This window comes from Prionailurus viverrinus, chromosome B2, assembly GCF_022837055.1.
Source record: "Prionailurus viverrinus isolate Anna chromosome B2, UM_Priviv_1.0, whole genome shotgun sequence".
NCBI classification, from domain to species: domain Eukaryota; kingdom Metazoa; phylum Chordata; class Mammalia; order Carnivora; family Felidae; genus Prionailurus; species Prionailurus viverrinus.
In genome coordinates this window covers 10,954,050-10,979,719 of record NC_062565.1, presented here as the reverse complement: position 1 = coordinate 10,979,719, position 25,670 = coordinate 10,954,050, and the positions used below count along the sequence as shown (strand labels likewise).

The 25,670-nt window shown below is 42.4% G+C and overlaps 1 protein-coding gene across 6 annotated transcripts in view; it reads left to right on the top strand.

Annotated features, from left to right (window-relative positions):
• KDM1B (lysine demethylase 1B) overlaps positions 1-25,670 on the top strand; it is a 62,611-nt gene that overhangs the window by 11,407 nt on the left and 25,534 nt on the right. For 5 of the 6 annotated variants that reach the window (XM_047857952.1, XM_047857953.1, XM_047857949.1 and 2 more), the window contains 4 exons: positions 1,087-1,206; positions 17,351-17,389; positions 21,280-21,484; positions 23,723-23,907. In XM_047857952.1, coding sequence (XP_047713908.1) covers positions 1,087-1,206; positions 17,351-17,389; positions 21,280-21,484; positions 23,723-23,907 — 549 coding nt within the window. The remainder of the gene's footprint in view (positions 1-1,086; positions 1,207-17,350; positions 17,390-21,279; positions 21,485-23,722; positions 23,908-25,670) is intronic. The other variant, XM_047857954.1, reaches the window with a different exon arrangement.

Sequence of the window (25,670 nt, the reverse complement as noted above, 5' to 3'; positions counted from 1 at the left end):
GACTTGACCTCTCAAATTGCAAGATCATGACCTGAGCTGAAGGTAGACGCTTAACCGACTGAGCCACTTAGTCTCCCCCATGCTTTTTATTTCTTTATGCAGCAATCAGACAAAAAAAAAAAAAAAATGAAAGGCATCTTTTTCCCATTTTTGATTGGGTTGTTTATCTTTTGTTGTTGAATTGTAAGAGTTCTTTATATATTTTGGATCCTAAGCCCTCATGATATACGACTTGCAAATATTTTCTCCTATAGGTTGCCTTTTCACTTCTTGATAGTGTCTTTTGATGCATAAAGATTTTTAATTTTGAAGTTCAGTTTATCCATTTTTTCTTTTGTTGCTTGTGTTTCTGGTGTCATATCCAAGAATCCATTGCCAAATCTGAGGTCATTAAGATTAACTTCTGTGTTTTCTTCTAAGAGTTTTATCACTTTAGCTCTTCATTTAGGTATTTGATCCATTTTGAATTAATTTTTGTATGTATGTGAAGGAGGTGTTCGACTTTATGGATAGCTGCACACTCAAAAAATAAACCTTTTACTTTGGAATAATTTTAAATTTATGGAAAAGTTGCAAGGATAGTAACAGAATTCCAATGTGTCCTTTATCCAGTTTCTCCTGATGTTATCACCCAACAGCCATGATATTGAGCTCAGAAAATAACATTGGTATAGTACTAATAACTATATTACAGAATTTATTTGGATTTCATTGTTTTTTTTTACTAGTGTCTTTTTTTTTTTCTTTAAAGCTGTTCCAGGATCCAGTTCTGTTTAATGTCCATACTTTTTGACTAAATTTAGCTCTGATTATTTCTTTGGGTTAAAGCTGTAAAGCCTTTATTACAACAGTACTTAGATCTCCTTTGTGCTTTCTTCGTGCCTGAGCTGGTATTGAATCAGTATTTACTTTATGCGGTAAAATCGGATTATATGGGTGCTGGTCATGCAAGGAGGAGAAAAAGTACTTAGTGCAAAAAGGTTGGTCAGATCGGGTGGAAAAGATGGCAGACTGAGTGGTAGAGGATGGAAATGCTAGCATAAGATTAGCCAACTCATTGACCTTGACACGTTACTTTCCATGTAGGTTCAATGTACAAAACCTGAGTGTAGAAAATGGAGACAACTTACCAAGGAAATCCATCTTACTCCACAGATAGCAAGGACCTACCGATGTGGTATGAAATTGAATTCTACTACTGTTAAGGTATGATCTCTGTTGGTTTTCCTTTTGAATTAATGGATGGGTTAATTTAGTTGTAAGTAGTGACGGTGTGTATTTTTCATTTACTGTATTTTTTTCTTTATCTTTTTTGAAAGTTTATTTTGAGAGAGAAAGAGTGAGTGGGGGCGGGGCAGAGAGAGAGAATCCCAAACAGGGCTCGATCCCATGACCTGATCATGACCTGAGCCAAAGTCAGACGCTTAACTGAGCGAGCCACCCCGGCGCCCCAGTTTTTCATTTATTGTATTGATGATCGTACTGGTCCATGAATAACAGAACCCTAGCTACAATGGCTTAACTGAGGACTTTATTTTTTTCTCATTATAATTGGTTCGGAAACAGTGTGTCCAGGCTTGGTGTGGCTGTCCAGGTTCGGTCTCCCTTCTAGTTTCTAGTCCCATCAGGAGATGGTTGTGGTACCATCAGCCATTGTATCCAAATTCTAAGCAGAGAAGATGAGGAAGGCAAAGAGCAAGAGGGGTGTGCCAGCTGAACTTCACCCTTTTTTACTGGTGTAATAGTGGCTTTCCAGAAAGTTCCAACAGTAGATTTCTCTTTACATTTCATTGGCTGGAACAGGGTCATGCAGCTACTCTGAACAACAGTAGAGATAAAAGAAGAAAGTATTTTAAAACTGAGCATGTTGAAATAGCAAACAAAAGCAGGATCCTTTTAGCAAGGTAGAAGGGATGGATGGATAGGTTTGGGCAATTAGGAATCTGATATAGTTGGTACAGGGTCTTTTTGTTTTTGTTTTTTGACAAGTGGCAATTAGTGTTTAAAAGTGTTATTTTTGTTAGTGTTTTATTTATTTTCTATGTTAGTTTCAGGTATATAATATAGTGATTCAGTAATTCTATATAGTACTCAGTGTTCATCGTGATAAATGTACTCTTAATCCCCATCCCCCCACTTACCTCCCCTTTGGTGATCATCTATTCTTTACATTTAAGAGTCTGTTTCTTGGTTTGTGTCTTTTTTTCCTTTCCTTGATTGTTTCTTAAATTTCACATATGTGTGGCATCATATGGTATCTTTCTCTGACTTATTTTGCTTAGCGTTATATGCTAAAGCTCCATCTGTGTTGTGCACATGGCAAGAGTTCATTTTTTAATGGCTGAGTACTAATCCATTGTGTGTGTGTGTGTGTGTGTGTGTGTGTGTGTGTGTGTGTGTATACATATACATACCACTGCTTCTTTATCCATTCATCTGTTGGTGGACACTGGGCTGCTTCCATTCTTTGGCTGTTGTAAATAATACTGCAATAAACATATGGGTGCATGTATCCCTCTGCATTAGTGTTATGGTATTTTTTGGGTGAATACCCAGTAGTGCAATTACTGGATGATAGGGCACTTCTATTTTTAACTTTTTGAGGAACCTCCATACTGTTTTCCACAGTGGTTGCACCAGTTTGCATTCCCACCAACAGTACAAGAGGGTCCTTTTTCTCCACATCATTGCCAACACTTGTTTCTTGTGTTGTTGATTTTAGCCATTCTGGCAGGAGTACCTCATTGTAGTTTTGAATTGCATTTCCCTGAGGATGAGTGATGTTGGGCATCTTGTCATGTGCCTGTTGGCCATGTGTATGTCGTCTTTAGAAAAACGTCTATTCGCGTCTTCCCCATTTTTGATTGGATTATTCATTTTTTGGGTGTTGAGTTGTATCAGTTATTTATATATTTTGGGATCTAGTTGTTTATCAGATATGCCATTTGCAAATATGATCTCCCATTCATTAGGTGGCTTTGTAGTTTTGTTGATTGTTTCCTTCATCGTGCAGAAGCTTTTTATTTTGATGTAGTCCCAATAGTTTATTTTTGCTTTTGTTTCTCTTGCCTCTGGAGACCTATCTAGAAAAATGTTGCTTTTGCCAGTGTCAAAGAAGTTACTGCCTGTGTTCTCTTCAAGGATTTTTATGGCTTGTGGTGTTACATTTAGGTTTGAAAGTGTGTGTGTGTGTGTGTGTGTGTGTGTGTGTGTGTGTGTGTGTGGATGATGTAAGAAAGTGGTCTAGTTTCTTTCTTTTGCATGTAGCTGTCCACTTTTTTTTTAAGCACCATTTGTTGAAGAGATTGTCTTTTTCCCATTGGATATTCTTAACTGCTTTGTCAAAGATTAATTGACCATATAATTGTGGGTTCATTTCTGGCTTTTATATTCTGTTCTGTTGATCCATGTGTCTGTTTTTGTGCCAGTACCATACTGCCTGGATCACTACAGCTTTGTAGTGTAATTTGAAGTCTGGAATTATGATGCCTCCAGCTCTGCTTTACTTTTTCAAGATCGCTTTGGCTGTTTGGGGTCTTTTGTGGTTCCATGCAAATTTAGGGTTGTTTGTTCTAGCTCAGTAAAAAATGCTGGTGGTATTTTGGTAGAGATTGCATTAAATCTGTAGATTGCTTTTGGTGGTATGGACATTTTAACAATTTTGTTTTTCTTTTTAATATATATTTTTTTTATTTTTGAGAGACAGAATGTGAGTGGGGGAGGGGCAGAGAGAAAGGGAGTCACAGAATCCGAAGCAGGTTCCAGGCTTTGAGCTGTCAGCACAGAGCCTGACGCAGGGCTGGAACTCCTGAGCCATGAGATCATGACCTGAGCTGAAGTCGGACATTCAACCAACTGAGCCTCCCAGGGTGCCCCCAATATTTGGTTTTCTAATCCATGGGCATGGGATGTCTTTCCATTTCTTTATGTCATCTTCAATTTCTTTCATCAGTAGTTTATATTTTCAGAGTACAGGTCTTTTTCTTCTTAGGTTTATTCCTAGGCATCTTATTGTTTTTTGGTGCAGTTGTAAATGGGATTGTTTTCTTAATTTTTCTTTCTGCTGCTTCATTGTTGATACATAGAAATGTAACAGGTTTCTGTAGATTGATTTTGTATCCTATGATTCTAATGAATTTATCAGTTATAGCAGTTTTTTGGTATTTTGAGTTTCCTGTGTATAGTATCATGTCGTCTGCCAGTAGTGCAAGTTTTACTTCTTCCTTACTGATTTGGATGCCATTTCTTTTTGTTGTCTGATTGCTGAGGTTAGGACTTTGAGTACTATGTTGAACAAAAGTGGTGAGAGTGGACATCCTTGTCTTGTTTCTGACGTTAGGGGAAAACGCTCTGTTTTTTCCCATTGAGGATGATGTTAGCTGTGGGTTTTTCATACATGGCCTTTGTTATGTTGTGATGTGTTCCCTCTAAACCAGCTTTGTTATGGGTTTTTATCATGAGTTGATGTTGTACTTTGTCAAATGATTTTTCTGCATCTGTTGAAATGATAATATAGTTCTTACCCTTTTTCTTACTGGTGTGATTTATTGTGTTGATTAGTTTACACATACTGAACCACCCTTGCAACCCAGGAATAGATCCCACTTAATCATGGTGAATGGTTTGGTTTTTTTTTTAATGTTTTATTTTTGAGAGAGAGAAAGACCGAGCATGAGCGGGGGAGGGGCAGAGAGAGAGGGAGACACAGAATCTGAAGTAGGCTCCAGGCTCTGAGCTGTCAGCACAGAGCCCGATGCAGGGCTTGAACCCACAAGCTGTGAGATCATGACCTGAGCCAAATTTGGATGCTTAACTGACTGAGCCACCCAGGTGCACTGAATGATTTTTTAAATGTATTGTATTTGGTTTGCTAGCATTTTGTTGAGGATTTTTGCATCTTTGTTCATCACAGGTACTGGTCTGTAGTTGTCTTTTTTTGTAGTGTCTTTATCTGGTTTTGGAATCCAGGTAAAGCTGGCCTCATAGAATGAATTTGGAAGCTTTCCTTCCTCTTCTATTTTTTGGAATAATTTGAGAAGAATAGGTGTTAACTTTTCTTTAAATGTTGGTAGAATTCCTCTGTGAAGCCATCTAGTCCTAGACTTTTATTTATTGGGAGTTTTTTGATTACTGATTAAATTTCTTTGCTTGATTACTGATTCAACCAGTCTGTTCAAATTTTGTATTTCTTCCTGGTTTCTGTTTTGGTAGGTTATATGTTTCTAGGAATTTATCCATTTCTTTGAGGTTGTCCAATTTGTTGGCATGTAGTTTTCCATAATATATTTTGCAATTGTTTATATTTCTAAGATGTTGGTTGTTTCCCCTCTCTCATTAGTGATTTATTTCTTCGAGTCCTTTCTCTTTTTTTCTTGATGAGTTTGACTGGAGGTTTATCAATTGTATTGTTTTTTGTTTTTTTCAAAGAACCAGCTCCTGGTTTCGTTGATCTGTTATAGTGTTTTTTAGTTTCTGTAGCATTTATTTCTGCTCTGATTTTTTTTTTTTTTCCCTTCCTTTTGCTGTCTTTGGGCTTCAGTTGTTGTTCCTTTTCTAGCTCTCTTAGGTGCAAGGTTAGGTTGTTTAGTTGAGATTTTCCTTGCTTTTTGAAGTAAGTCTGCATTGCTATAAACTTCCCTTTTAGAACTGCTTTTGTTGTGTCCCAAAGGTTTTGAACCATTGTATGTTCATTTTCATTTGTTTCCATGTACTTTTTCATTGTGTAATAGCATGTTATTTAACCTTCATGTATTTGTGCTCTTTCCAGATTTTTTCTTGTGGTTGACTTCAAGGTTCATAGTGTTCTGGTCCGAAAAGATGCATGGTATAGGACTTTGATCATTTTAAATTTGTTGAGGCTTGTTTTGTGGCCCAATATGTGATCTCTTCTGGGGAGAGCTCAATGTGTACTTGAACACGTATTCGGCTTTTGTTTAAAAAGTTTTTTTTTTTTTTTAATGTTTATTTCTTTTAGAGAGAGAAAGCGCGCAAGTGTGTGTGTGAGTGGGAGAGGGGCAGAGAGAGGAAGACAGAGAATCTGAAGCTGTCAGCACAGAGCCCAACGTGGGGCTTCTACCCACCAATGATGAGATCATGACCTGAGCCAAAGTCAGACACTTAACTGACTGAGCCACCCCAGCACCCTGAATGTGTATTCTGTTTTAGGATGGAATGTTCTGAATATATCTCTCAAACCCATCTGTTCAGTGTGTCATTCAAAGCCATTGTTTCCTTGTTGATTTTCTGTTTAGATAATCTGTCCTTTGGTGTAAGTCAGGTGTTAAAGTCCCCTATTATTTTTGTATTATCGATCAGTTCCTTTCTATTTGTTAAGTATTTTATGTATTTGGGTGCTTCTATGTTGAGTGCATAAATATTTATAATTGTTAGATTTTCTTGTTGGATTATTTGCTTTGCTATAGTGTCCTTCTTTGTCTCTTTTCTGTTAAAGTCTATTTCGTCTAAGTATTGCTACTCTGGCTTTCTTTTGACATCCATTTGCGTGATGTTTCTTCATCCCCTCACTTTAAATCTGCAGGTGTTTTTAGGTCTAAAATGAGTATCTTGTGGGCAGCATATACATGGGTCTCGTTTTTTAATCCATTTTGTAAACTCGTGTCTTTTTTTTTTTTTAATTTATTTATTTTGAGAGAGCGTGCATGCGTATGTGAGAGGGGCAGAGAGAGAGAGGGAGAGAGAATCCCAAGCAGGCTCCATGCTTTCAGCATAGAGCCGGATGCGGGGCTTGATCTCTCGAACTAGGAGATCATGATCTGAGCCCCAGTCAACTGCTTGGCTGACGTAGCCACCCAGGCACCCCAACCTATGTCTTTTGCTTAGAGAGTTTAATTCATCTACATTCAATGTTGTTATTGATGGCCATATATTTATTGTCATTTTATTACTTGTTTTGTGACTGTTGCTGAAGATTTTCTCTGATCCTTTCTTGTCTTTCTCTCTTTCATGGTTTGCTGGTTTTCTTTAGCTCTCTATTTGGATTTCTTTTTATCCTTTGCGTATTTGTTAGTGATTTTTGAATTGTGGTTACTATCAGGTTTGTGTATAACCTCTTCTGCATATAGCAGTCTGTATTAAGCTGATGGTCATTTAGGTTTGAACCATTCTTTTTTCCTATCTTCCCCATGTTTTAGGTATAGTGTGTTATATTTTATATCCTTATGTGTGTTTCTTGGCTGTTTGGTTTTTTTTTTTTTTAATAGAAATACTCATTTTAACTGCATTTCTGTTTTCTACCCTCATACAGTCACTTTGGTCTCTCCTTTCCACCTAAAGAGTCCCCTTTAATATTATTTGCAGGACTGGATTAGTGGTCATGTACTATTTTGGTTTTTGTCTGGGAAACTTTCTATCTTTCCTTCCATTCTTGATGATAGTCTTTCTGGATAGAGGATTCTTGGCTACAGGTGTTTCCCATTCAGCACTTTGAATATAACGTGCCACTTCTTTCTGCCTTGGAAAGTTTTAGCTGAAAGTCTTATGGAGTTTCTTTTTTTCTTTCTTTCTTTTTTTTTTTAATTAAAAAAATTTCTAGATAGTGCAAGTTAGGGAGGGGGCAGAGGAAGGAAGAGAGAGAATCCCAAGCAGACTCTATGCCTAGTGCAGAGCTGGACGCCTGGCTATATCCCATGACCCTGGGATCATGAACCTGAGCTGAAATCAAGAGTCAGATGCTCAACGGAGTAAGCCACCAAGGCACCTCTGGGATTTCTTTTGTATGTAACAGTCTTCTTTTGTATTGCTACTTTTAATATTTTTTCCCTATCACTATATTTTGCTATGTTAATTACAGTGTGTTTTAGTGTGGATCTGCTTTTGTTGATTTTATTGGAGGTTCTCTGTGTCTCCTGGATCTGAATATCTGCTTCCTTGCCTAGATAAGGGAAGTTTTCAGCTATCATTTCTTCAAGTAAATGTTCTTCCCCCTTTTCTCTCACTCCTTCTTCTGGGACTCCTATAATAAAATTATACTATGTTTGATGGAATCACTAAGTTCCTTAAATCTATTCTCGCTTTGCATAATTCCTTTTTGTCTCTTTTGTTCAGCTTGATTACTTTCCATTACTCTGTTAATTCGTTCCTCTGCCTCTTCCACAGTGCTGTTCATTCCATCAAGTGTGTTTCTCATTTTATTTATTGAGCCCTTTATCTCTGCTATGTTATTCCTTTTCTTAGTGTTAAGGATCTCACTGTTGTTCTCTACTCTTTCTCAAGTCCGTTGAGTATCCTTATGATCATTGCTTTAAATTCTCCATCAGAGGGGTGCCTGGGTGGCTCAGTCAGTTAAGCGTCCGACTTCATCTCAGGTCACGATCTCACAGTCCGTGAGTTTGAGCCCCGTGTCGGGCTCTGGGCTGATGGCTCAGAGCCTGGAGCCTGCTTCCAATTCTTTGTCTCCCTCTCTCTCTGCCCCTCCCCCGTTCATGCTCTGTCTCTCTCTGTCTCAAAAATAAATAAACGTTAAAAAAAATTTTTTTTTTTAAATAAAAAATAAATAAAAAAAAATAAATTCTCCATCAGACATGTTGCTTGTATCTGTTTTGCTTAGATCTCTGACTGTGGCATTGTCCTGTTCTTTCATTTGGGGCAAATTCCTCTGTCTTCTCATCTTATGTAAGTCTGTATTCCTGTTTCTGTGTATTAGGAAGGCAGCTACATCTGTTCTTGAGGGTAATGGTCTTATGAAGACGAGGTTCCCTAGTGCCCTGCCATGTAGCTCCTCCTGTACCCCAGGGCCTGGAACTTCTGGGAATATCTCCAATGTGTGTTGTGAGTGCTCTGCTGTTGTGTCCTGGCCATTTTATCCTTTAGGCTAGTCATCTGCAGAGGCTCTCTTTGCCTTTTGTGGGCTGTGTTTGGTTCATGGCCTGTGTGTGCTCTAGTTTGCTTGTGAAATGGGACCTGTCACCACTGCCACTGAAACTGAGGCTTTGCAAAACTCCCAGGTGGGGAGACGTGATATGGATAAAGGTTTGCACCCGTCTTCTGGGAGACAGGGCCTGCCATGCTGGGATCGAGGCAAGCGTGACTGCGGAGGGCAAGCATGAACATGGGTGGGGGAGGCTTGGCGTAAGCAAGTTAGGTAGCAGGTGTTGGCACTGGGTTGGTTCCTGCAGGTGGCTCTGTGTTTATGCTGAGGGGTAGGAGAGAAGTGATGCCTGACAGTTCCTTTGTTCCCAGAGGGGTCTGTCTGTGATGGCTGTCTCTCTGGGACGTGCTCTGAGATGAGCAACTAACCTCCCCACTTTGTGCCCTGGGTGCTCTTCAGATTGCAGTTTTCATGTTGTATATCTGAGGGCTGTTTGCCCTGCCTTCTCTCCAAGAGTAGCCCCGATGCCCTCTGGGCTCTATCCCTGCCAAGCCCACTGACCTTTCGAACTCTAGGCTTTAACTCTTGTTGGTTGCAAGAACTCACAGAATTTGTCCCTTCTTACTTTCCAAGCCATTTACTGTGGGGATATGTTTTCCCCGTGCACTCCCGTGTGCCAGTCTGTCTTTTTCCTTCCCCACTATAGTTTCTCCCTCCCTACCACAGCGGCCACGATCCATTTCTTTCCCAAGCTTCATCTCAGCACTCATACCTTCTTTAATGTGGCCTTTTCTCCATCTTTAGTTGTGGAGTTTCTTCTGCCAGTCTTCAGATCAATTTCTCAGGTAGTTAGGGTGATTTGATAGTTCACCTAGTTTTATTCGTGGGACAAGGCAAGCCTAGGGTCCTTCTTTTTTTTTTAATTTTTTTTTTTTAACGTTTTATTTCTTTTTGAGACAGAGCATGAATGGGGGAGGGGCAGAGAGAGAGGGAGACACAGAATCGAAAGCAGGCTCCAGGCTCTGAGTCATCAGCCCAGAGCCCGACGCGGGGCTCGAACTCACGGACCGCGAGATCGTGACCTGAGCCGAAGTCGGACGCTTAACCGACTGAGCCACCCAGGCGCCCCAGCCTAGGGTCCTTCTACTCCACCTCCATCTTCCCCTCTGAAAATAAAGTTTTATTGGACACAGCCGTGCTCATTCATTATTGGTTATGGTTGCTTTCATGCTACAATGGCAGAGGGGTTGTGATGTAGAAAATATGATACACAGAATTTAAAATATTTACTATCTGGCCCTCTACAGAAAATGTTTCCTGATCTCTGTTCTGACCCATGAGCATGGTATATTTCTCCGTCTCTTCAGGGTCTTTAATTTCTCTCAAGAAATCGTTGAGAAATTTGTTGAGAAACAAAATTGAGAAAAAAAAAAGTGTTTTTCTCATTTCCACGGAGGGTGTCTTTTGTTAAATTTATTTCTAGATATTCTGCTTTTTCTAATTATATGTAGGATTTATTTTTAATTTCATTGTCAAGTTGTTTGTTAAAATTATATAGAAATGCTATTTACTTCATATGTTGATTTTATACCTAGAGACTTTCTTGAATTCACTTATTAAATTTCAAAGATCGTTTATAGGTTCCTTTGGGTTTTCTACAATCACATCAACTGTGAATAAAGACTGTTTTACTCTTTTTTTTTTTAATGTTTATTATTGAGAGAACGAGACAGAGCATGAGTGTGGGAGGGGCAGAGAGAGGAGGAGACACAGAATTTGAAGCAGGCTTCAGGCTCTGAGCTGTCTCAGCACAGAGCCCGACATGGGGCTCGAACCCACCAACTGTGAGATCATGACCTGAGCGGAAGTCGGATGCCCAACCGACTGAGCCACCCAGGAGCCCGTTTTACTGTTTTTTAAAAACTCAATGTTTGGGGCGCCTGGGTGGCTCAGTCGGCTAAGCGTCCGACTTCAGCTCAGGTCACGATCTCGCAGTTCATGCGTTCGAGCCCCGCGTCGGGCTCTGTGCTGACAGCTTGGAGCCTGGAGCCTGTTTCAGATTCTGTGTCTCCCTCTCTCTCTGACCCATCCCGTTCACGCTCTATCTCTCTCTGTCTCAAAAATAAATAAACGTTAAAAAAAAAAAATTAAAAACTCAGTGTTTGGGGCACCTGGGTGGCTCAGTCAATTAAGCGTCCAACTCTTGGTTTTGGCTCAGGTCATGATCTCACACATGGGCTGGAGCCACTCATTGGGCTCTGCATTGCTGGCGGTGTGGAGCCTGCTTGGGATCCTGTCTCTCCCTCTCTCTCTCTGCTCCTCCCTCACTTGCTCTGTCTCTCTCTCAAAATAAATTTTAAAAAAATTAAAAATACAATGTTTTGGGACACCTGGGGGGCTCAGTCAATTACATGTCCGACTCTTGATTTTGGCTCAGGTCATGATCTCACTATCATGAGATCGAGCCCCTCCTCACACTCCACGCAGGGTGTGGAGCCTGCTTGAGATCCTCCCTCCCTCCACCCCTTCCCTGCTTATGCACGCATGCTCTCTCTCTCTCAAAAAAAAACAAACATATATATATAAAATCTCGGTTGTTTGCTCTTTCTTCTTGTCTTATTACATTGGTCAGGACCACCAGTACAGGGTTGAGTAGAAGTTGGAAAACAGACATCTTTGTCTTGTTACTGACCTGAGAAGGAATGTGTTCAGTATTTTTTTCATTATGTATAGCGTTGGGTGTAGTTTTTCTTGGACGTCTTTTATCAGACTGAGAAGGTTCCTTTCTATTCCTAGGTTTCTGAGAACTTTTTATTATGAACAGATGTTGGATTTGTTTTTAATTTTTTTTAATGCTTATTAATTTTTGAGAGATAGAGAAGCATGAGCGCGGAAGGGGCAGAGAGAGAGAGAGAGACACAGAATCCAAAACGGGCTCCAGACTCTGAGCTGTTAGCACGGAGCCCGATGTGGGGCTTGAACCCAAGAACTGGGAGATCATGACCGGAGCTAAAGTCAGACACTTAGCCGACTGAGCCACCCAGGAGCCCCACAGATGTTGGATTTTGTGAAAAACTTTCTCTGCATTTTTTATGATGATCATATTGGTTTTTCACCTTTAATCTGTTAATGTAGTGAATCACACAGATTCTGGCATGTTGAAACAGCCTTGCGTTCCTGGGGGAAAAAATCCCACTTGTGCTTAATATGTTATCCTTTTAATGTATTGTTGGATTCGGTTTGCTGATGCCTTGTTTTGGAATTCTGCACCTGTGTTCATGATGAATACTATCTGTCATTTTCTTATAATATCCTTGTCAAGTTAGTTCTGGTATCCAAGTTATGCTGGCTCCATAAGACAATTGAGAAGTATATCCTCCTCCTCTAAAGAGTTTGTGTAAGATTGATATGATTTCTTTCTTACTGTTTGGTGTGATTGGTTGTGAGGACATTAGGCCAGTTTTCTTTGTGAGAAGTTTTGAAATTACAAATACAATGTTTTTAACAGATGCATGGTTTATTCTACATGTTTTACACAGTTGTATTTATTTATTTTTATGTTTAAGTAATCTCTACACCTAATGTAGGGCTCAGTCTCACAACCCTGAGATCAAGAGTCGCACGCTCCACTGACTGAGCCTGCCAGATGCCCCTAGGTGGTTGTGGTTTTGAAGAAATTTGTTTATTTCATCTACATTGTCAAATTTGTTAGAGTTGTTTGTACTGTGCCCTCGTTCCCCTTTTAATGTCAGCGGGATCTGTGGTGGTATCCCTGTTTTATTGAGGTTGGTATGTGGGAGTGAAGGGTGGAAAGTACACATGTAAGCCTGGGATCAGGGTCCTGGAAGTAACCAGTCTTGTTCTGAAACCTTTCGATTTAGCCCTAAATTGGTGCGCAAGCTGAACCTTCAGACTAGAAAGTCTCTTGGTGGGATAGGAGAGAAAAATATGGGAGGGGGCTGATGTTCATTTTTTAGGCTGAGTGGGGACATAGACGGGAATTGGGGTTTGAGTAGTGAAGGCATGAGGAGCTTGTATGGCAAAGGGGAGCCTGTCCAGCCAGCAAAACAGTAACATGGCTGCACTGAACTTAACTAGCACCTGTGCCCCAGATGACTTCTCAAGTGAAAAGTCACGTTTCATTATAATATTTAAAGTAGAGCCTCAGTCACGTTTCATTATAATATTTAAAGTAGAGCTCAAGCCAGAGATCAGTCAAAAATAGACTATTTTTTTAGGCTTCGTGCCCAGTGCAGAGCCTAATGTGGGGCTCGAACTCTCAACCCTGAGAACAAGACCTGAGCTGAGATCAGAGTCAGATGCTTAACTGATTGAGCCACCCAGGCACGCCCCAGCTATTTTAATAGACCATTTTCACCCAGCCTATTTTTGTGAAGTTTCTAAACAGTTGTTCTAAACGATTAAAAAAAATATTTTGTTGTATGGAAACCAATTTGACAATAAATTTCATATTTAAATAAATAAAAATCTTAAAAAAATATATATTTTGGATAACTTGCATAATAATGTTACTTACTAAATGGTAGGTGTGTTTTACACGCAAAATTTATGTGAAAATCACTTCGTCCTGTCCTTCAACTGGCTGTTGTTTGGCTGTGGTTTAACTGTGGTTTGGAGTTACCCATGACCCCTCTTATCTTTTACACGTGACGATGGAAAATACAATTTTGACTTCATTTCTACTGATGGTTCAGGTCATTTGTGTCCCTTTTCTCATTGAACTTGATTTTTCTTCGGGTGGTCCATGTCATTTTCACTTTCTTAAATTTAAGCCACTTTGAAAAGTCTAAGGTTTTCTTTAGAATGAGCTTGTTTTTAGAAAAATAGTATATTTGTCATTGAAAAATTGAAGCAGTATAGAAGAGAACAAAGATGATAGCAAAAAACAAATTCATTGAGTCACCATCATGAAATAACCATTGTTAGATGAGGTTTATTCAAGAGTGTTCCCACATCTGTGCGAGGAGAAGGCCTGGTTGACAGATACCTTCATACTGAGGAAAAGTACTCTTGCTGGTTTTACGTTAAATGATTGCATGCATTTATTCTTTAGTCTTTATTTTTTTAGCTTTTGAAAAAAATTTTATTTTTAGATAGTCTCTACACCCAGTGTGGGGCTCAGACTCAACACCCCAAGATCAAGAGTTAGACGTTTCACTGACTGAGCCAGCCAGGCATCCCTAAGTGATTGCGTTTAATACAACAAAACTTAAAAAAAGAACAAGCCAAAGTGAAGGAAATTGCTGAACATGGGATGATTATTTCTTCATCACAAGGGATAGTAGTTTCTAGAAACCCCCTAAAAGGTTGAGATAACATACAATGAGAATGTTAGGAGGTTGGAATCGCTGTTTGTTTGTTTATTTTTGAGAAAGAGAGAGCACCCATGAGCATGAGTGGGGGAGGGAGGGAGGGAGAGAGAGAGAGAGAGAGAGAGAGAGAGAGAGAGAGAGACAGACAGAGACAGAATCCCAAGCAGGCTCCAGGCTCTGAGCTGTCAGCACATAACCCAGTGTGGGGCTTGAACTCACAAACTGTGAGCTCATGGCCTGAGCCGAAGTCAGACACTTAACCAACTGAGCCACCCAGGCACCCCTCTTCTTAACCACCTGAGCCACCCAGGCTCGCCATTTTAATCATAAATGTCATAAAATGGCATATTTTAATCTTAGATGTTACAAGTTGACACCTGGCCATGAAAGGGGAGAAAAGCAAGTTACATCACACTTCAGTCCACCTCACCTTTTCCTTGCTCCTAATTCTTGTTAGTGTTTTCTTGTTTGGTTTTATTTTCTAGTTTGCCTTGCTGGAGTAGCTGTTGTGTTATTTTCTGTAACCGTGACTCCTCTGCTGTTTACTCTTGGTCCTGTGTTTCTGTGGCTTTACTGCTCTCCATGATTTCTTTTAGCATGGTTCCTTCTCTCCCCACATCTTTATTTTGATTCATCACATGGTTGGAAATATTTTAACACCAAGTCCTTTTTCTCAGTGGAGCTCAGAGGTGTCAGATTCCTTACGTTTTTGAAAATGTAATTGTCTTTCTCTCCTCCTGCTTCCCACCGTCTTAAAGTTCAAGGTTTTATGGTCTTCTTAAATTCCAGCTTCTAACTATGGTATCGCATTTTCCCAATCTCCTTTTTCTCTCCAGAGATCTTCCTTTGAGACCCATTGCTGTAGTCTCAATTGATTGCCATCCATAGCCTGATCTTTTGAAATATTTATTTAAATGGTGTTTATTGACCCAGAGTCACTTTGGTCTTCAGCTCAGTATTCTGTCAAGGACAAAGTCTGGAAGGGTTTATTTGTAAAACAACATTAAACAGAATGGTAGCGAGCGCCACATGCTGTTTTGGAGCTTGCTTTTGTCAGTTTATATCTCTTAAAGAAGCTTCTGTATCAGTGGATAAAGATCTCTTTTTTCTTAAAGACGGCATAATACAGTCCACTGAATGGATGGATCCTGATGAATTTAGTCTGATTAAAGGGTATGTGGGTGACTTTTAAATGTTTACTGTTACTGACATGCTACAGTGAATAGCTTTGTATCTATGCTGTTTTCAGTATATTTGTAGAATCATTTCCCAGAAATGAAGGTTTTTTTTTCTTTTTTTAATGTTTGTTTATTTGAGAGAGCGAGAGAGTGTGTGAGGAAGGGTCAGAGAGAGAGAGGGAGACACAGAATCCTCAGCAGGCTCCAGGCTCCGAGCTGTCAGCAGCACAGAGTCCGACGCGGGGCTGGAACCCACAAACTGTGAGATCATGACTGGAGCTGAAGCTGGATGCTCAACCGACTGAGCCACCCAAGCGTCCCAAGTTTTGTGTGTGTGTGTGTGTGTGTGTGTGTGTGTGTGTGTGTGTGTGTGTGTGTGTTTAATGTTTATTTTTGAAAGAGACAGAGCATGAGGGTCTGGGTGGGGGGGGCGGCCAGAGAGAGAGAGACACACAGAATCTGAAGCAGGTTCCAGACTCTGAGCTGTCAGCACAGAGCCCAACTTGGGTCTTGAACTCGAGAACTGTGAGATCATGACCTGAGCCGAAGTCGGAAGCTTAACCGACTGAGCCAAGTGTCTCTAGAAGTGAAATTTCTGTGTCAAAGTATATACGGTCATTTTATTGTGAGCTAATGCATAGATATGAAAGAGGATTTATAATGTTATGTAAGGAACAAAGAAGCAAAGCAAGCACTCAGGTACCCAGCATCCAGTTTTAGAAACAGAGCCCTACCAAGGCCTCTGTAACTCCCTGGGTGCCCCTCGGTAGTTACCTTTCTCTTCTTCCCCTGCAAGTATCCTGCAGTATTCTGAATTCTGCATTTATTATTCTTCTGCTTTTTGTTGCAGAGTTAATTCGTATTTATGAAACTAAAACCACATGTAAAGTGTTCTGTGTTTCTGTATTGGTTATAAATTATGTCGTATGGTTTGTATTCCTCTGCAACTTGCTTTTTCACATGCATCCATGTTGATGCTTAAGCTCTGGTTCATTAATTTTCCCTGCTGTGCGGTCTTGCCTTGCATAAATCTCCCTACCACAGTGGATCTGTTCTCCTGTTTGTGGATGTGAGGATTGTTTCTCGTTTTGGGTCTGTTAGATACAGTGAGCATTCTTGCACATGTGCAAGAGTTTCTCTGGACTATATTCCAGGGGCCAGATTTGCCGGGCCATATGGGATGCCAATCTTCAGTTTATTTGGGTAACTTTTTTATTGAAGTATACCATGCAAACAGGCAATGCCCAAATCCAAATGCATAGCTCACTGAACTTTCTCAGAGTCCCCCTTTAGCCAGCTCCCAGTGAAGAAATCCAACACTTCTCAACCCCTCAGAAGCCCCCCTGCACCCCCTTTCGCTCATACCCTCCATCCCAACTCACAGTCCTGGCTTAGAACACTGGACCTGTTTTGCTGGCTTCTGAGCCTTATGTAGATGGACTCCTACGGTATGTGCTCTTCTGGGCCTGGCTTCTTGGTCCCTGTTACGTTTGGGAGTGCGTCCATGTTGTAGCGTGTGCTTTGTGGCTCGTTCCTTCTGATCGCCGTGTAGTGGTCTGCTCTTTGAACGTAACACACTTTATTCTACTCCTGATGGACTTCTGTGTTGTGTTTAGCTTTTTTCTATTACGGTCAGTGCTCCTTTGAACATTTCTGCTACGTCTGTTGGTGCACATGTGTGAAGGTGCCTCTCGAAAATCTGGCGGAGTTTGAATCACTGGGCATACAGCATGTATGTCTTAAGCTGTGAGAGAGGGTGCCCAGTTATCACGCATTTAAGTGTTGCCTATTTTGTCAAATCGCTCTCTAGATCATTCTCTTCCTTTACCTTTCCACCTGGGGCATCTTTACGGGAGTGGCTGGGTCTCCCGCACTCTCACTCCTGCGGTGTTTTATCACACTTTTTGCTTTTGCTAATGGAGTAGGTGAAAAGGGGTGTCTTACGGAGGGCACATTGACATACCTGTATTTTGTAAGCAAATCTAGTTAACACTTGGTTTTCTCTTTTGCAGCCTGAGACCTCAGATCATTGTTGCCTTCCAGAGGATCTAGTGAGTATCTGTGCACGTCCTAGACTACAGTTCAGTGTGCCTTCGATGATAAGTACTGAATAAGTCAGTGACAATAACGGTTTTATGAGTTTCTCTTTGGGTGCCGATCAAAGGCTTTTGATCTGACATGACACCTGTATGATGGACATGTCAGCAGTAGTGGTATCATGGGTGACCCCCCCCCCCACCACCTTAAAGAGAAGTAATTCTCTTGCTCCGAGTTAAAAGGGAAGGAGCTGATGGCTTGCCTTAATACAAGCATCAGCCTTGTTATACTGGTTTCTTGTGGGTGACTTTGTGACCTTATCTCCATGTGAATCCTTCCAGGGGAAGAACAAGAGGCCCGTAATTTGATGGTCTTGGCCCACATTCAGCCACGAGAGTATTCTTGTGTGTTCTGACCTCTGTGTAACTGCTCTGTCCTGTCCCTGCCCACATAGGGGAGGGAAGCAGCATTTCCTGCAGGCGAAGCCTCCTCATGTTTCAATTATGGATCCTTGCTACCCGAGCTGGCAGTCTCCGTGGCCCATACAGCCCGGTCCTATGGCTGTTTCAGAAAATGACTTTTTACATTTCTGAGTTCCTGAAATTCTGAGATTCTGAGTTATTCTGCATTTCAGTAATACAGGGGTGTTACTTTGCAGTTTTTCTACATGTCTGAAACTCAGGAACTGTGACTGATTTTTACACCAAGGGAGGATTGACACCTCTTAAATCTACTTGAAATCCATTCTGTTATATAAAGGGGTGTGTGAAACACACGCCTATTTTTAATAATTAATTTTACCCTCAAGCATTTCCATAGGAAAGCAGTGGCCCAAATATTTTCTGGATTCAAGGTAGACAGGATGAGATTATAGATAGAAAGGAAAAAATGACTGTAAATATAGTTGCAGTACCTTATGGATCTGTCTCCTGACATCAGACCCTTTTGCATGCAGAACAATCTGAAACTTTAGGACAGAGGCCATATTCTTGGGATGTAAGAACTTTAAAAAGTTTGGAAGAGATCGGGCCACCTGGGTGGCTCAGTTAAACATCTGCCTTTTCAGCTCAGGTCGTGATCTCAGGGTTTGTGAGTTTGAGCCCCACGTTAGGCTCTGTGCTGAGTGTGGAGCCTGCTTGGGATTCTCCCTCCCTGCCTCTCTCCCTCTCTCCCTCCCCCTCCCCTTCTTGCTCTCTGTCTCTTTCTCAAAATAAAGAAAAATAAATTTAAAAATAAAAGTTGGGAAGAGTTCCCAGATTTGACCTGCCAGTTACTTGTGTTTGGCTAAGAGAGAGTCAGGAGCAGCTGCTTGACCGTGGTTCTATTCCTGTGGCTTTTAGGGTCACTTTGAAAGCAGGCTGTGAACTTTGAGTGCTGTATAAGCTTCTGAGAGCTTCTGTAACAAATGATCATAACCTGAGTGGCTGATGGCCACAGAAGCCTCTTGTCTCCTAGTTTCAGAGGCTATAAGTCTGAGATGAAGGCTGCTGTCCCCCTGAAGGCTCCAGGGGAGCGTTCAACCTGCGTCTTCCAGCTTCCAATGTTACGAGCCACCCTGGGCGTTCCTTGGCTTGTCCAAGTATCACTGCAGTCTCTGCCTTGTGACCCTCTTCCTGTGTGTCTCCCCATCCCTGTGTCTCTTTTCCTCCCCCCCTTTTTTTTTAAACTTTTTTTTTTTAAGTTTATCTATTTTGAGAGAGAGAGAGAGAACAGGACAGGCAGAGAGAGGAGGTGAGAGAGAGAATCCCAAGCAGGCTCTGCACCGTCAGCACAGAGCCCAGTGCGGGGCTCTAACTCATGAACCGTGAGATCAAGACCTGAGCCAAAATTAAGAGTCGGAAGCTTAACTGAGCAACCCACGCATCCCTCTTCTCCTCCTCTTATGTGGCCGTTAGTTGCAGTGAGTTTAGGGCTCACTCTTCCTCTAGTGTGACTGATTACGCTTGTCAAGACCCTGTTTCCAAATAAGGTCACATCCTGAGGTTCTGGGTGGACACAGACTTTGGGGGAGCACCATTTAACCCAGTGTAGTGGCTACTTCATTAACTGTGCTAATCGATTGACTGTATCAAGTATGATTTCTTCTATGGCATGTGTAGTGAAGGTGAGAGCTGGGTACTTGATGGTGCATCAGCCAAATTCTTGCCGCATGTCCGGGAGTGGCCACTGTGCCGAGTGGATGCTCTCGGAATGGCAGGATGGAGTGCTGGTGCATCAGTTGCTGTTGGAGCTGCTCACATCCCAGGGCAGAGGCTGGTTGGAGCACCTTCAAGTCAGCTTCAGGGGGAAGAAGGATTGGGAGCAGGTATCAGGGTGGCAGGGCCTCTCTTGGGTCCTCAGTTCACCAACAGCTGCAAGACCCAGGAAGCAGAAGAGATTGGGAAGAGCTTGGGTTCATGTTTGCTGGGGCACTTCCATTCTGACCTCTGCGCGGTCCATGTGGATGGACTGTCAGGGTCTGAACGCTCCGTGTCCTTTCTCCTTGGGGTTACGCTGGGAAGGAGTCCCCAGAGGCAGCCCTGGTGTGTCGGGGAGGGAACTGAAGTTTCTGTGCTTTTTCAGTGCAGCACAGGCAGGTCGCAAGGGCAGCCTTGAGAACAGATTGCAAATTGAAATGCCTGCAGGGGCTGAGCTGGTACAGCGAATGTGTGAAGCAGCTGGGAATAATTTATAGGGGGTGTTGGGGCCCTTAGTAAACTGAAAAATGCTTGTCCCACGCTTGGACCCTGTGAAAGGTGAGGGGCAAGCAAAAGGCATCCACGGACCGCGTTCGCCCTCTGGACCTCGAGTTCACAAACCCCCACTTGATGGCAGGTTGCATCTGCTCAGAGCCTGGAGAGTTGACAGCAGAGGGTCCCTGAGCTCAAGGTTCTCCTGTGTCAGATTCTTAGAATTCTTGGAACATACATTCAAGATCATGTTTAGAAAAGGCCGTCTGACACAGGATTGGAGGCAGTGTCGCTTTAGAAGCCAAGTAAATGTGATTTTTAGTGCAATAGTCATCCTGCAGATGCTTCGATCCGATGACTCCATATGTTAAATCAGCTCTGGAATGCGATCACATATTTTAAGGCCCAAAATAGCTGCTTTTTTCATGTCTACATTTAGCATCTTATTTTGATAGTTGTAGTGTACTCCTCCCTCTGAAAGTTTTTAGTACCTTCTAGCAAAAAGGAGTAATGCTTGGCTGCTTCTCAGGAGAGCTGTTTTTTTCTGCCTAGTTTCGTAATTTCCATTATCTTTCGATCCTAAGTAAAAGGCGGGGGGGGGGGGGGGGGGGGATAGATCACGAATGATTAGTGACCAGAGAGAAGTTTCTTGTGTCAGACTGAAACCTGAGCTTGCAGCGTAGTGGATTGTACTGACTCTTACGTTACGTGTAATTATGCTGCACAGATAATAACGTACTGGATGCAGCTTTATTTGGTGTTGGTGGTTGGGGGTGTTGGTGTTTGAGGGGCACAGGAGGAGGCTGTTGCTGTGCTTCTGAAAGAATTCTGTTAGGAAACGCTCTCTCCGCGGACCCTTGGCTATTTTTTCTTTTCTCTTTAATGTTTGTTTTTGAGAGAGAGTGTGAGCCGGGGAGGGGCAGAGAGAGAGAGGGGACTGAGGATCCAAAGCAGGCTCTGTGCCGACAGCAGCCAGCTGATGTGGGGCTCGAACTCACAAGCTGTGAGGTCATGACCTGAGCCGAAGTCGGATGCCCAAGTGACTAAGCCACCCAGGCGCCCCGACCCTCGGCTCTTTTTGTTTCTAAATCGGAGTGTGGGAACTCTGGTGTAGGGTGGTTGAGTGTGAGAGGGCCGTGGGTGAGTGACGCGCAGCGTCCTCTGTCCTTGGCTGGGTCTGCACGTACGGTTCTTGTCTGCCATTGCGCCTCTCTGTCTTGTCTGCCCCGTTTCAGAGGGTGTCGGAAGTTTCCAACCACTGGTGGTACTCCATGCTCATCCTCCCTCCTCTGCTGAAAGACAGCGTGGCGGCACCCCTGCTCTCTGCCTACTACCCCGACTGCGTGGGCATGAGCCCCTCCTGCGCCAGCACGCACCGCGCGGCCGGCAGCACCAGCCCCGGGAAGCTGGAGCCCTCCAAGGCGGCCCCCTCTGCGCCGGGTGAGAGCCGGTCGTGGCCCTCCCTGCTTCCCCTCCCCCTCTTTCCCCGGGCACGTGTGGGCGAGCAGAACGCAAAAGACGTTTTCTTGATGTGTGTGGCCTGATAGAAGGCCCCTCATTATTTCATGCATTTAGTTATGCCGTGGCTCAGTTGTATCATTTGTGTAGATCGTGCAGTTAACTTCCCCTCCATAGTGTGAAGTCCGTAACACCCGTCCAGGAATTGTGTCTACGGAGTTGAAGGAGTAATTTTTATTATTTTTTTTAACAACACTTTCTTTTTCTTTTTTTTTTTTTCCTTTTTTACATTTATTTGTTTTTGAGAAACAGAGTGAGACAAAGTGTGAGTGGGGGAGGGGCAGAGAGAGAAGGAGGCACAGAATCTGAAGCAGGCTCCAGGCTCTGAGCTGTCAGCACAGAGCCTGATGAGGGGCTCGAACCCACAAACTGTGAGATCATGACCTGAGCCTTAGTCGGACGCTTAACTGACTGAGCCACCCAGGCGCCCCATCTTTTTTTTTTTTTAACGTTTATTTATTTTTGACAGAGAGAGAACGAGTGGGGGAGAGACAGAGAATCCCAAGCAGTCTCTGTGCTGTCAGCACAGAGCCCGATGTGGGGCCCAACCTCATGAACTGTGAGATCATGATCTGTGCCAAAGTCAGCTGCTTAACTGACTGAGCCACCCAGTCACTCCAAGGAGTTTCTTATTTGAAATTTAGGTGGCTACATAATTTGAAGATAATGTAAACTCGGACATACTGGAAGATAGTTTTGACTGTATGAGTCGCCCTTCTTTTTTTTTTTTTTTCTGTCTCCCCAGTCTCTCTGCTTCTAATGAAGCTGTTGAAAATCTCAGCTAAGTGATCCACTCTTGAAAATAATCCAAAACATCAGGTCAGGCCAGACCTGCTGTTGACCGTTTACTTTAAATGGATCTTTAAAATTCTCTACTGGAATTCTTAGTGTACAAGGAACAATTTTAGACCTTCCTCTTCTGGACACTAACAAACTTCATGTTTGGTGGTGCAAATAGATTTTGACCTGGAAGCATTTTTTTAAGGTTTTTAACCAAATAACACTGGGCCCTCTAAAAATGTGGTGGTGGTCAGAATCAAAGCTGAAGTGATAAATCCCAGGGTTAATGAAGGTACAATGAAACAGGCTTGCAAATGCTATATGTGGGTATGGGCATTTGTGAGGGACAGTTTGTGAATTGAAAACCTTAAAGTAGATAGACACCCTTTATTCTAGGAATTTATCCTAAATTAATTATCAAAGTAAATTATCAAATGTGAGTCCAAAGATTTATATTGCATTGTTGATAATAGTGAAATAATTAGATGAAAATTCAATGTGCAGCAATGGGAGAGTGGTTAAATCATGGGAAAATACTCTCCATTGAAGTCATGTTTAATGACATAGGGACAATGTTCTTGAAAGGCAGGTTAGGAAAAAGCATTTTTTTCTGGCTTTAGAAAAAACTAAGTACCTGTTATATTAATAGTCTCTGTTCATAGAAACAGCACTGAGGATAGATTATCCCCTTAAATGTTACCCCACTGTTCAAGGATTCTCAGAGGAGTCAGGGATTGATACGTACCTCTATGAACCTATTCATTGTTTTAAAATTTTTTAATGTTTTATTTATTTTTCAGAGAGAGAGAGAGAGTGGGGGAGGGTCAGAGAGAGAGAGGGGGAGACAGAAGCCAAAGCAGTTTCAGGCTCTGAGCCATCAGCACAATACCTGACGTGGGGCTCGAACTTACAAGCCATGAGATCATGACCTGAGCCGTTCAACCGCCTGAGGCACCCAGGCGCCCCATTTTTTAATCAGAAAAATTCCAATGAGTTAACATCTATTTCCATGGGGAGTTCACATTCACAGAGTTTCAGTCTTACAAGATACAGAATTTCGGGGGATTTGTTGCACAGCAATGTGGACGTGCTCAACCTGGCTGCACGCCAACACCTGAACTCGGTGAAGGTGGTCGATTTTATGGCAGGTGTCGTTACCCCAGTTAAAACTTAAAAAAAATTTTCCATGCCATGGAAATTTGTGAGGAAAGAATGGGGAAAATAGGTAGTTCGTGTGTATTTCATCGGCTGGACAGAGGAAGCAGGAAATCTATTGTAGGACAGACCATGGCGCTTGTGGTTTGGTCTTGCCCTGGCATTTCCCTGGTTTGGGTTTGGAAGTTACGGCCGTGGGATTTGCCCGTCTGTGTCTTCTGTCAGCTCCAGGCATGAACCGGTACTTCCAGCCTTTCTATCAGCCCAACGAGTGCGGTAAAGCCCTGTGCGTGAGGCCAGACGTGATGGAGCTGGACGAGCTCTATGAGTTCCCGGAGTATTCCCGAGACCCCACCATGTACCTGGCTCTGAGGAACCTCATCCTCGCGCTGTGGTACACTAACTGCAAAGTAAGTGAAGGGACGTGAGCTGACGCGTGCGGGCGGAGGGGCTGCGATAGCCGTGGGGCGGGGTGGGGGGGGGGCCCTCTAGATCGGGGATTCTCCACCTGCGCACTGCGGACATTTGGGTGGATAGTCTTTGTGTGGGGGGCTGTCCCGGGCACTGTAGGATGTTGCGCGGCATCCCTGGCCTCTGCCTTCTAGATGCCACTAGCTCAGCGCTGGTCGTGACCATCAGAGGTGTCTCCAAGTATTACCCAAGGGGTGCGAAGTCTCTGTATCCTGAGAACCACCACTTCAGATCATATCAGAATTCTTGACTCTAGTGAGTGCGTGTATGGCACAGAGTTGGTTCCGAGCGCGTTCTGCTGTGAATGCCAAGAGGAAGAGAAGTAAAACATTAAAGATTGTATCATAAACCCCCGGAGGCAGAGAGTCTTAACATCGTATTATCCTCCAACGTGGAGACTAGTGAGTTCTTTGCTGTTTGCTGGGACTGAAGAGATGTCAGGGGCCTCACGCAGCACCTACCTGGAAAGGGGCGAGGCTAAATGAGAAGGGAATATGAGCTTCAAAACAGCAACAACAACAACAAAGGATTTCCTAACCCTAACATTTTTCTGATTAATTTCTTCAATTGTTTGAGGAACTGCTGAATCCAGAACCTTTGGCAAGACTGCCAAATTAATCTTGATTAAAGAAAGATATTCCAGGGGCGCCTGTGTGGCTCAGTGGGTTAAGTGTCCAACTTCGGCTCAGGTCATGATCTCACTGTTGGTGAATTCAAGTCCCACGTCCAACTCTGTGCTGACAGCTCAGAGCTTGCTTTGGATCCTCCGTCTCCCTCTCTCTCTGCCCCTCCCCCACTCATTCACCCTCCCTCCCTGTCTGTCTGTCTCTCTCTCTGTCTCGCAAATAAATAATTAAAAGAATAGATACTCCAATTCCACCCTGGTATCTCACTGGGTTAGAATCCAGTATGAGGTGGCCTGATTAGGTTATGGCTGTTACTACAACTTATATGAATTATGTAAGTGGGTTAGACAAGGCAGACTTGTTCATTTCCTCCCCAGCAGGCCTGAGGTAGATGCTCAATAAACATTTGCTGAACTGAACAAAATTGTGGTCAGAATTTCCTGTAAATAAGTTGCAAAGATACACTTTTCAGAAAAACAGTCTTGGATTCATTTTTCTTCACGTTTCTTTTCATTTGACTTTGAGAATCGATTGATACAGGTGAAGAAGCTTACAGAAAAAAATCCTGAACTTATCAGCCTGGATCTGTTTTAATATTTAATAAAATAGTATATATTACCTATGTTTAATATTTTAGTGGGAAAACACATATATAGAGGCTATGAGTCAAAGATTTTGAAATTATTTTTATTTTCATGAAAACAAATTTCTTTACCTTCTGCAGCATTGCAAGCCAATGTTATTTCTTGAATCCTTTGAGCATGTACTTGACCCTTGAACAATCTGAGGGTTAGAGGCATTGACTCCATCCCCTACCCAGTCAAAAATCCACATACAACTTTTGGGTCCCCTAAAACTTCTAATAGCCTGCTGTTGACTGGAAGCCTTACCAGTAATGTAAGCAGTTGATTCACACACGTTTTGTATGTTGTGTGTATTGCATAGAATATTCTTAAAGTCAGCTATAGAAAATATTATTAAGAAAATCGTAAGGGGACGCCTGGGTGGCTCAGTCCGTTAAGTGTCTGACTCTTGATTTCAGCTCAAGTCATGATCTCGTGGTTTGCGAGGTTGAG